Consider the following 12,802-nt stretch of genomic DNA (forward strand, 5'->3'; position numbering starts at 1 on the left):
CTCCACAACTTAGTGAGACCCTGTTTCAAAAGAAAACATAAAACAGGGCTGGGGGTGTAGTTAGGAGGTAGAATGCCCCTGAGCTCAATCCTCTGTGCCACAAAAAATGAGGAACCCCAAAATTCATTTATGTGATGAACAGAGAGAATAGAGACTAAACCTAGGAGCAACGCTGTGCTTTCTCTACTTGCTCTGGGATGGGAAATTTCACTCCATACATCTGCTGAGCACCGACTGTCCGCCAGGGCTGCTCAGAGTGCTTTGAACAGATGTGGATGCAGGGCAAAGGCCCATCTCTGTGGTGCTCCTGCGTTCATAGGAGGATGTTCAAAGGCAATGAACAAGGAAGGTAATGACCAAATGAGCCAGTGTTAGGGAGTGATAAGTGCCGTGTGGAAAATAAAAAAGAAAGAAAGGAAGCGGGGGAATGAGGGGCTCTGGATCAAGTTGGGAGTGACGGCTGTTGGCTGTATGAAACCGGGGGTCCCATGAAGCCTCAATGAACGTCTTCAGGTAGTAAGGGGAGAGAGAGAATTGCATGGATACTCTGGGAAGAGCATGCAAGGCAGGGGGAACAGCCTGGCAAAGGCTCTGAGGCAGGACCTGTCTGGCAGGCTGGGGAAATCCAGGAGATAGTGCAGTGGGAGCTGAGTCAGTGGGGTAGGAAGAGTCTAGGCCATTTAGGACTGGGGCATCATGCAGGACCTTGTCCCTTGTTTCTTTGCTTATATCCCTGCACACTATCACCCACCAGCTACGATCAGGCGTCCTCCAATCAAGGGCAGGAGCAGCGGGCCCAGCTGACCAGCCAACCACTGGGGTGACCAGTGGCCCGCCTCTTCTCTGTGGCCCTCCTGGCCACCTCCCCACCCACAGAGCCAGCAGGCCAAGAGGAAGCAGAATCCTGGGCTAGGTTTGGTTCTTAAGCCTCTAAACCTGTCGTCGAGCGTGTAGATGTGGTTGAGAATGCCGGAGTCTGGCAGGGAACTGGAGGAGCCTGTGACTCTGGGATCCCAGATGTAATTGAAGGAGCACTTGGGCAGTCAAGTGCAGGAGGAGAGTCACTCCAAGAGGACTTGATGGCAAAAGCCTCGAAGCACGAGCTCCACACAAAACAAACACGCCTTACAGTGTGCCCGGTGTATATTCTCGCTCAAGAAACTCAAGGAAATCTGAAGACTATAGGTCTCTAAGAAAATATAATTGCTCTGCTCAAGGGCTCTGAGGGGTAGACTGTGGGTCGCTGCAAGGGGGTGGGCAGGTCTTCCTAGAAATGGTCAGCGTGCAAGGCCAGCTGACCTTCAGTTCCATCAGAGGGAGCCTTTGCCCCTCCAGGACCATCCCCACCAATCTATGGAGAAGCCAAACCGTACTCTCCCCCTCCTTCATCTGTCTCTTGTACTCTTACAGAGCACAATCCGTGCAGGCTGGTATACGTGACAAAGGATGACAGCAGGGACCAAGAGGGAGGAGGTCCAGGGATAAAATAAGAATCCATTGGTTGTTCATTTAAGAAAACTCAAGCCACATATAGTGTGCCACATGCCTGGAACCTCAATACTTGGGAGGCTGAGACAGGAAGATCACAGGTTCAAGGCCAGCCTCAATGCCTCAGCAACTTAGCAAGACTCTGTTTCAAAATAAAAAATAAAAAGAGGTAGAATATCCTTGGGTTCAATCTTCAGTATAAAAGAAAAAAGGAAGACAGGAAGGAAGGAAGGAAGGAAGGAAGGAAGGAAGGAAGGAAGGAAGGAAGGAAGGTTGAGAGAGAGAAAGAGAGGAAGAAAGAAAAGATAAAATCCAAGAAGTTTCAGAACAGTCAATTTCAGAAGCAGATAAAACTTATAAAGATTTTGACTGGAATTAAGGTCTACCCCATATTAAACTTTGTTGGAAAACTTAGTAAATGGTGCCACTAATTTTCTCTAATTATCGTATTATAGCCTATGCTTAACAAATCATGCAAAGTCAAATTTTCTGGACATAGCATAATAAATATATTTAAGGTGCTAATGGTATTACTTCTGAATACATTATATCTATTGTTAAATATAGTCACTTTGACCAGAAAAAAATCCATTTGATTTCTGAACTGAAGCTTGGCTGTCCTTTGAAAACTTTTTCCCCATTGCTGTTCTCTTCAGTGACAATGTTTATTATCGCACATCTCAAGTGTCTCAGTGCTAAAAGCTGGGATTCTGGATCATTTTCCACAAAGCTATTTCTTTTTTTCCCCCTTTTCCTTTCTTTTTTTTCTTTTCTTTTTTTTTTTTTTTTTTTTTTTTTGGTGGTACTGGGGGTGGAACCCAGAGGCTATACTCCCAGACCTATTTTATATTTTATTTGGAAACAGGGTCTCACTAAGTTGCTCAGAGCCTCACCCACAAAGCTATTTCTGAAACATCAAATCTCAATCTTGAAAAAAAAAAAAAACCCAAATCAGGCATGATGGTTCATGTTTGTAATCTTAGTACTTGGGAGGCTGGGACAGAAGAATGACAGGTGTAGGTTCGAAGCCAGCCTCAGCAGCTTAGTAAGGCTCTCAGCAAATTAGTGAGACCTTGTTTCCAAATAAAATATAAAGTAGGTCTGGAGGTAGAAGGCCCCTGGGTTCCATCCCTAGTAACACACACACACACACACACACACACACACACACACACACACACAGTTCTCCTGAGACAACCAAATCCCTTTTCCCTCACTTCGGCCATGTTCTGAGCTCCCTCTCATTCAATAAAGATGGGCAAGTGGCTCACTGCCACCTTTAGCCAGGGCTTTGTCACCAATCTGGTAAGTTAACTTCGAATTCAGCCAGTACCCTGGGCTCTTGGTAGTCTCACTTTCTCTTTTTACTCATCTTAGCTACCCACACAGCTGGGCTCTGTTTCCTCGGTTGCTCAGGGCAAGAGTGCGTGACCCCATGCCAGTGTTACTCTGAGACCCAGGTAGCCCAAGTAACAGGGCTCAGGCTGGGAACTGGGGCTTGTCTTCAGTCCTCTCTCTTCTGATTTCCTTCTAAAGTGTGGGAACCAGAATCAGCTAGGAGAATCCGTGTCCTGAAGCCAGAGCATCCTCCTTCCCAATCCTTCCTAGGTAACTTGGACCACAGATTTACCTAACAAAACGGCCCAAGTCCTTAGGAATGATCCTTCCTTCCTTCCTTCCTTCCTTCCTTCCTTCCTTCCTTCCTTCCTTTCTTCCCTCCCTCCCTCCTTACTTCCTTCCTTCCTTCATCCCCTTTTCTCTTTTTTTCTTCATTTCTTTTCTCTTCCCTTCTTTTCTTTTTTTCCTTTTCTCTTTTCTTCTCTTCTTTCTCTCAGTACTGGGGATTGAACCAAGGGACACTCTACAATTGAGCTATTTTCCCAGTCCTTACTTTTTGAGACTGTCTTACTAAGTTTCCCAGGATGGTCTTGCATTTACAATCCTCCTGCCTCAGCCTCCCATGTGGTAGGATTGCAGGCATATCACCTCCTGCCTGGCTTCTATTTCTTCATTTGGGTGCTAGTTACAAACATATGTATTTTATATTTATTAGTTGATCTGTACAAATGAGTTGAATGTATCCTTTGTTTTGCATATTTAACAATATTAAAATGTATTAAAACAATATTAATGCTAAATAAGGCAAAACAAATACCTCGATATTTCCTTTCATAAGACAGTTTCTGTAAAATGTGGTTAGCATGCATAATTTCCCTGATGCCAATTAATCATGGATATACTGCTGAATTTTAACTTATGTTCATTGCAAAGATGATTAGTAGCCTATAATCTTAGTTGTGATGATTGAGACTTTCTACCTTAGGTGGATTTTTCTAAAAAGAGTCAGGTCCCCCGAGCTGCCTCTTTCAGCCCCATTCCCACTCTACCTTGAAGGATATTTCGGTTGTCATGGTGAATCCATGGGTGATGACAGGTTCCTCTTCAGCGGTCCTCCCCTTCCAGCAGTCCAGCTCCACACAGCGACAGCCAGACAGAAGCACCTGGCGATACATCTCCACGGAGGAGTTTCCAGCCAGCTGCCCAGCTGTAAAACACCAACAGAACATCCCCAGAAGCCCATGAATCAAGGTACTGAGCAGTAGCTTCCAGGAAAGGCTCTTCAGCAACTGGAAAATGAAGCCTTTAAGAGCTGGGGCAGCTGGGCATGGTGTTGTACACTCACAGTCCCAGCTGCTAGGGAGACTGAAGGATGAGGATCACAAGTTCCAGGCCAGCCTGGGCAACTTAGCAAGGTTCTCCTCTTAAAATAAATAAAGAGCTGGGGATGCAGCTCAGTGCGGGAGCGATTACCTAGCATTTGCAATGCCCTAGGTTCAATTCCTGTACTGAAAACAAAACAAGAAACAGCAGGCACACACCTGTAATCTCAACCCGGGAGAGGCTGAGACAGGAGGATTGCATGTTTGAAGTCAACTTTAGTAACTTAGCGAGAACCTCGGCAGTTTAGTCACACCCTGTTTCCAAATTAAAAATAAAATAGGGCTGGAAGATTAGCTTGCTGTAGCTTGGGTCCAACCCCTAGTACCAAACAAACAAACAACCCAAAAGCTGTAACAGTTTTTCTCAGCCTTTCTTCTGTCTCAGAAACTTTTTTTAAAAATTAAATGGTGACATGCTCTGGGATGGAATGATGCTTCCATAGCAGTGGGATGGGGGAAGAGAGAATAGAAGGAAGAGAACGTCCTGACAATAACCAGGACACATGCTTAGGAACTGCTGCACCTTGCTGGACTTCACAGGCATTAAGTATTTAGTCTTCAAAAATAATCTCTCCGTGGAAAGGCCTGGAGAACATTATGTTAAGTGAGATCAGCCAAGCACAGAAAGAGAAGGGACATATGTTTTCTCTAATATGCTCAAACTAGGGAGTACTAGGGATACCAGAGGGACTCCAGATAATGGAGGGGAAACTTCAGCAAAGCCAGAAAGCAAGGGGAGGGGAGGAAGAAGGCTGAGGTTCATTCATGGAAAAGCTACATTCGAATATGTGTGTACATGTGAATAGAACATTGTTAGCCTGGACGCTCGGTATTGGGAGGGAGGGAAATGGGGAAGTGATGGAGGCTGGGTGGAAGGCACTAAGCACTGTGTGAATGTATGCCATTGCCAACACGATCCACATCGTGGTGTGAGACTACAGTGCACCAGTAAAAAATAATAATCTCTCTGCGATGACTACTGTATTAACAATACAAAGTGAATTTCAGATAGAAAAGAAGATGCAAGATTCTGTTCACAGAGCACCAGGATTAATATTGTTAAATGGTGCCATCCCCAAAATGACCGGCAGATTCTTACCAAAACCCCACGTTGCTTTTTTACCTACGGAAATGGACGAGCTGAGACAAAACATCACATAGAAATATAAGGGAGCCTAATTAAGACAAAGTAATCTGGAAAACTAAGAGCAAAACTGGAAAAATCACACTTCCCAATTTTAAAATTTAGTATACAGCTATAGAAGTCAAGGGAGTACGGTGCTGTCATAAGAAGGCATATAGATGAATGGAATAGAATTGACAATCTAAAATAAACATTTAATCTATGGTCAATCGACTTTCAACAAGGTTGCCAAGACAACTCAGTGCAGAAAGAATATTTTCAATGAACTGACCTGGGACCAAGGGCTAGCCCAAGTCACAGAATGAAGCTAGATCTTATTTCAAACCATATACCACAAAATAACTCAAATGGATCAAGTTCCAAGATGTGAGGGCTAAAACTATAAAATTCTTAGGAGAAAACATAACAGTGAATCTTGGACGAATCGATGACTCTTGTAGCTATGCTGCTACTAGCAACAAAAGGAAAAAGTAGGCAAGCCTCATCAAAATTAAAACCTTTTGTGAAGAGAACTGAAATGCCCTGGTGAAGTGATGGAAATTGTAATAATCAAGGCACCTTGAGGTCTGGAGGCAGGAATCCACAGGGGATGGCAGCCAAGCTATTCCTCTTTCATTGAGGAGTCAAAGGAAATCATTCATTTCTTGACAAATTATTTTCCAAAGATTAATAATAAATGACTTCTGAGACAAGCCCATTATCAACCATACAAATTGGAGTCTTGTGTTTTCCATATAAAACAGCATCTGACTTATGCTCTGTAAGCCTTCATTTTTTTTTTTTTAATAGCCAGTTAACACATGGCATGTTGATAAAAACTGTCAGAACGACATTGACATGGACAAGATCCACGGGGTGGAGACTCACACGAGAAAGAAAATGGAATTAAGCCTGTGGGTTTAATTTTATTTTTATATGCATGTCACAACAGCTGATATCAGCATAACAAAAGGCTGACATTCTTGAGTTCTATGGAGCCCTAGTAAGTGCACAGACAGGCTGATGAAATGGCTTTGCAAAATCACAGTTCTCCAAGTAAAATACAGGCATTTTAAAGGAACAAATGTATTTGCAAAAACTAAAATGTTGATAAAACAACCTAGAAAGTTTCTGATCCTGGATAATCAGCTTGCCATTTAAAATCGTCTCAAAGTTTACTGTAACTGCAATTATTTACAGATGCTTTAATTGCATAAAGGGCCAAGACACAGTCATAGTGAGGGGGAAAGATAAGCATTTATGTTGTTCTTAACTCAAGAAACTGAAGAATTTAGGTAATTTCTGCTCCTGTAAAAAATTCACTGATGTTAAAAAAAAATCCAGCAGATTTTTTTCATGTGTACTGCCCAGGCAATTCCTGAGTGAAATCAATACTATGACATATTCTGAAATTCCTGAGCCTATTTAATTTATACTTTCTTGAGTGTTAAAAGCATTAGTAGGGAGCCGGGCTTGGTGGCGCAGGCTTGTAATCCCAGCATTCAGAAGACTGAGACCGGAGGATCCTGGTTCGTGGACAGCCTCAGCTACTTAGAGAGGCCCTTCACAATTCAGTGAGAGCCTCTTTCAAACATTAAAAAAAAAAAAAAAAAAAGGGCTGGGTTGTAGCTCAGAGGTAGAATGCCCTTGGGTTCCATCCCCAGTACCTCAAAAAAACAAAAACAAAAACCCTTTAGTAGGGATGTCACCATCTACTTAGAAGCTAGATCAGAACTAATGGCATAGCAAAGTAGATAAATACCTAACCAATGCTAGAATGTTCTATCATTAAGGATTCGAAGACTTCTGGAAACACATCTTTGGATTTCATTGCTTTTATTTTTTTTGTCTTTCAAAGGCTCATTAAAAGAAATTTAATGTATTTTTTTTTAGTGTTGAACAGTCAATGCTTTTTGAAAGGCATGATAATAGATAGTGTTGAGTTTTGTGAGATGCAAATGTATCTGAAAGAAATACTGGGGAAAAAAAAAACTACTGGAAATACGGGGGAAAAAATAGTATGTGTGTTTATTGTCCAACATTTAAAACTAAGAGAATCCCTCCAGGATTAACTTTTGCTCATTCCTAAAATGGATAATTCTTATTAGAAATGGAGGTTTCCCAAAGAAAGCATACTTTAGAAAACCTATATGTACAAAATAAAAATAAGTAATGAAAATAAAAATAGAGGTTAAAACACCAGCTTAGCCAGGCGTGGTGGCGCACACTTGTAATCCCAACATTCGGGAGGCTGAGACAGGAGGATCATGGTTCGCGGACAGGCTCAGCTACTTAGTGAGGCCCTCTGCAATTCAGTGAGGCCTGTTTTAAAATAAAGAATAAAACACAGGGCTGGGGGCATAGCTTGGAGGTAGAATGCCCCTGGGTTCATCCCTTGTGCCTCAAAAAAAAAAAAAAAAACCTATATGTATCCCTAAGTGTCCTATTGCATGGGATGGATATTAGGTTCCCTGTATGTTTAACTTCTTTTATGGAGATTTTTTTCAAATACAAGTGTTGACAATTTCCATTATCCTCTCCTTTTCTGCCTAATGTCTGAAAATTGGTTCATTTTTTCCTTTTTTATATTCTTAGCTTCTCGTTTTTACATCTCACCCACATGTTATATTTCCATTTGATTTGACCCAATAAATATAACTTCTGGACCCGGGGATCCCTGAAGGTTGGGACTGGTGATATGTCATGAGTCATTCAACCCTTGGTATTTCTGAAACTAATATTTGACATCATCTCCGCCTGGCTGTGAACATCCTCTGGAGTTTATTTCAAACCTATGATTGAACTTGGAGCTAGAGTTCCATCTCAGATTAACTCATAATACTGCCTCAAGTCATGGTTCTGTGATTTCTCACTGGACTACATTCATTTTTGGTGGCTGGTTACATTTAATAGAACTTTGTCTCAGATTAACCAAGGCATCCAGGGATAAAAACAAAAAACAAACAAACAAAAAACCATAAAATTGGACATAACAGTTTCTCTGTGGACAGACTTCCAAGAAGCTTCTCATCTTGCAAAGGCTGACAAATAACTGTCTACTTTTATGTTTATCGTTATTTGCTGTCTTCCCTTCAACTCCAAGAACTTGATGCGTTGGTTAACTCCGTGCCCTTCATCAAGAAACACCGTCTCTCTTAATCAGTGGACACGGGGGACGCCTTCTCCTCACTTTCCATCTGTGATGGTCGTTTGGGGCCTATCGTCCTACAGCTACACCCACAGGAACAGTCTAAACAGCAGAGAATGTGGAGTTGGTTTTGACCATCTCTGGGGGTATCAATTTGACCTAACCTCTTTCTACCATATTATCTGTGGCTGTCCCCGTGAAATCATAAAGGTTTCTTGAATACAGACCCAACTGCCATGAGATACCTTAGCTGAGAAAGTGTGGAAAGGCCTAAATAAATCCTTATTCCTAGGAAAACAGCTTCAAACATGTGCTCTACTCCTCAGAGCAGGATCACCATCAATGTTTATACATATTCCCAAACACATTTTCCGTAGCAGATAAAATACTGATTACTGGAGATATAAATATGATAAGAAACATAGTCCTTACATTACCACCCAGGAAGAGGGGGAAATACAAGTAAAGAAGATGATACTCATTCAGCAAGAGATTAAACTCTTATCCTAACCTTACCTTCCTGGTCATCCTTTCTTTTTCTTTCTCCTTACAACAGGATATTATATTTAGGGTCTGATATGGCTCAGGGTCCCTTTCCTATCCCTGGAGTAACCTAGAATCTTCTCAGGCCGTCATTAAAGTTTCATGGTCCATGATAGTGATTAATGTGGACACTGCTGTGTGATATAACTCTGGGTCATAAAAAACAGAGCATAAAGGAATATCTATTGGGCAGGGGTGGAGGAGTGGTATTGGAAACCTCTAAGAACATTTTCCTTACTATTAGAAAGGGTCATAAAACATAGAATTTTCTAGTGCCGTATGTGGACTTTGGTTCATGGAAAAGCAATGTTTTGGATGCATGGCCATCTTCAAACTGTAGGGGACCAAAACCCACAGCAAAAAATATCACCCAAGTCTCCAGTGCTAATTAATTAATTGATTAATGAGTTTCTGATTTATAAACAATCTGCAACCACGTCTTCTCTGGAGTTCTTGATGTGTGAAGTAAGAAATTCCTTAATCTTTAAGTTATTGAATAATAACCACAAGAACTTGGATGTTTTATTTTATCATAATTTTATAAATAAAGAAAGCAAGGCTCAGAAGAGGTAAGTACATAGTCAAAGGTGAATTTAAAGTTGGCTTGTTTATTTCCTAAGCTCAACATCTTTCCATTCTGCCATCTAATTTTCTTAGGTCTGTGCACTTTAAACAAAAAGTAAACAAAAGGTGCATATGATAAGGACTAATGAGTGGGATTAGACTTGAAGGAGTGAGCGATACTCGTGTGAATGGGTGGACAGAGGGTCACTGACAAGGGTACCACTAGGCCTTGAACCAGTTTTAGACCTTTCTATAGCCAAGAACATATATTAGGAGAGGGGTCAAACAATTGAGACATTTAGTCATATGATTCAATTTATCCAATTCATAGGGATAACTAAATCTTCGAATGTATTTTTTTTTCCTAAGTTGAATAAGGATGTTAATTACATAGAAATACAGCGCATTTCCTTGCCTTTCCATGGAACCATTATCTCCCAAAGGGTTTGAAACATGGGAACATTTATAAAATAGTGCTAAGATATAAAATGATATGATCACACACTGTTCTGTCCTGGGAGAATTTGTTTCCTGGGAGTCTTCAGTGTGGATTCTTCAAAAAAATAATAATTTTAAACATAATCACTTCTGAATACACCATGAAGACCATCCAAAACTCTCAAAATTGACCACTAATTAAAAACCAACACATTTTGCGCATATATTTCTCTCAATGATCTGATTTATTTTTCCTTCTGGACGTCTTGATAGTCAACAAGGGGCAATAATGAATAGAGAGACAGACGTGATAATAAGGCTTTGCTAAATGGATTGGGTTTTCATACTGTATATTTAATTTTTACAGTCCCTTTGATGTCTCAAAAGAAAACATTCCACATAATGAAATTGTCCTTATTTGGACTTGGATGGATATTTATTTTCAGAAATACTAGTTCTTCAAATGCTTTGAGAAAAGAAGCAGAGTGCTGATAAGGGAGACATGTAGGGTTGATGATCACCTTATTAATTGTGAATACCAGAGTCATTTTTCCTTTATTTGTAAGAAACTATATAGGTAGCAACTTGTGTTTGCACCCAGCATTTCTTAGAATCAAATAGGAAACCTTCCTTTTCCTACAAAGATTCCCTTATATAAAATAGGCTTCTTTAGACAACATTTTCATTTGTTTCAGGAATGGCTGTAAAAATATAACTTATTTTCTAGGTATTAGCTTTAAATTTTAATTGGATTCTATTAATTAGACCTTGGTTATATTTTCATTTTATAGGTTTTAGGGAATCTGAATTTTTACAGAAGAGGTATTCAAATTTATCCAAAGGTCTCTGAGAAATATGAGTTCTATATTAGTTTTATTGATTATTGAAACAATGAAGCAGTAAGTAAAATTAAAGTCTGGCCCATAAGTCAAAATAGGGTTTCAGGCAAAACCTTGAGATCCTATATTAACGTTTTTATGTTTTAAAATTATACTGAATTTTCCCTTATATCCTCACAAGGAACGTCTGACTAGACCTTCATTATACTCTTGGCTGCCTTCAGTCATGCCAGCTAGAAGGTTAGAGAACCATTCCTTGAACTCGCAATGAGACTGGAAGACATGGGGCATCAAAAAGTGCATCAAGTGAAGACTGGCTTATACTAGAACAAGTTAGTACTGTAAGAATTTACTTAATCTAATGCAAACCTTAGAATAATAATACATACCTTATAAAGGGGAATAAAATAAACAATAAGAAATTACTGAAGATCAGAATAGAATATAACAGAGTTTGCATTTTATAAAAATGGGTTTTTAAAAAGTATGTGCATTATAATACTACTAGAAACTAAATATGTGGACCAAAAATCATGCATATGAATCAGATACAGAACTTTGGAGACAGCTATTTGAGTTATATTTTTACCAATAAATAGTTTGTATCCTTATTATGAATCACTATAGTTTAGATATGGAACGTCCCCCAAAAGCTCATGAGTTAAAAGCCTCATCCCCAGAACAGCAAGATGCAGAGGTGAGGCTTTTAGGCGATATTTAGGTCATGAGGCTGACTCCTTATCAGGTACACAAATCTATTGGTAACTGAGTGGATTACTGAGAGGCAGGACCTCACTGGAGGAAGTGGGTCACGGGGGTGTGCACAGGAAGGGCTTATCTTGTCTGTCTCTCTCTTTCTCTGCTTCCTAGTTACCATGAGCTGAGCAGCTTTCTCCGGCCAACCACTTGCACCGTGATATTTCTTCCTGAATCAGATGATTCTTTTCATGGTTCTCTAAAACCACCAACCAAAATAAATGGCTTCCTTTTATAAGTTATTCTTGTCAGTTATTTTGGTCACATCAAAGAAAAGCTGATTAACCTTTTCTATTAGTTGAAACCTCTACCTTCTGAGAACTGTCATCCATAAACATGTCAAAAAAAAAACCTCTTAAATTTAAACCTATCTGATACCATGGAGCTAAATACTCCATCATATCCCTGCTTTTACAATTATGCAGAGGAAGGGCATATTAGGGATTATTAGTAAGTTAATTTGACTGAAAACCCTTAGTAAAATACAGCTTAAAAATTTGAGGTATATTAAAGAAATTTGAAATATATTTTGTGATTTTATTATTTGTATTACTATTGTATGATTTGCTTAGAACTATGATTGTGTTATTAGTAAAGCAAGCAAGTAACAATGTATAATTTGTTTGGTATCAAGATTGCTAAAGGAAGCAGAGCTGTAGAATTAAGAAATTAAATAAGAAGATCAAAGTGAAAATATGTTTGTGAACCATGCCCTAAAAATAAATACATAAATTTCTAAAAGCAAATAATAAAATTCTTCTGTTCTTGCATTGTTCACTAAAATGGTCTGGATATAATGTTTCATAGTGCAGGGTCCAAATTGCTGTTACTTAGACTGTTTTTGTTCCCCAGAAAAAGGAATTAGAGCTTATTGGAGAAAGTGATTCTATACCAGAGGCAAAAAGAATAAAGTATACCTGAAGATCTTTATGTGTCAGAAGCAAGAAAATTTCCAAAGATCAATGGATCATGTCAAGAAGACACAGATACCAGCCAGAAAAGGGCTTCTAATTGCCAAATTTGAGACACTTTGAGCATCAAAAGAATAGCAGCTGTGGCTGGATGAACATAGTTAAACCTGAAAATTTTAAGTCTATATAATATGCAGAAAGAGAAAATCTAATATATTCTGAAAGAAGGTGAAAAGAATACTTGTACATTCAGTTACAATTGTTGTTCAATC

At 39.7% G+C, this 12,802-nt stretch overlaps 1 protein-coding gene across 2 annotated transcripts in view; it reads right to left on the reverse strand.

The window, feature by feature from the left end:
• The window catches only part of PLCB1 (phospholipase C beta 1), a gene marked incomplete at both ends in the record, with an annotated part of 756,028 nt that overhangs the window by 198,765 nt on the left and 544,461 nt on the right, over positions 1 to 12,802 (reverse strand). For both annotated transcript variants that reach the window (XM_080716836.1, XM_080716837.1), the window contains one exon: positions 3,876 to 4,033. In XM_080716836.1, coding sequence (XP_080572962.1) covers positions 3,876 to 4,033 — 158 coding nt within the window. The remainder of the gene's footprint in view (positions 1 to 3,875; positions 4,034 to 12,802) is intronic.

This window comes from Muscardinus avellanarius, assembly GCF_963383645.1.
Source record: "Muscardinus avellanarius genome assembly, chromosome: 19".
Taxonomy (NCBI): domain Eukaryota; kingdom Metazoa; phylum Chordata; class Mammalia; order Rodentia; family Gliridae; genus Muscardinus; species Muscardinus avellanarius.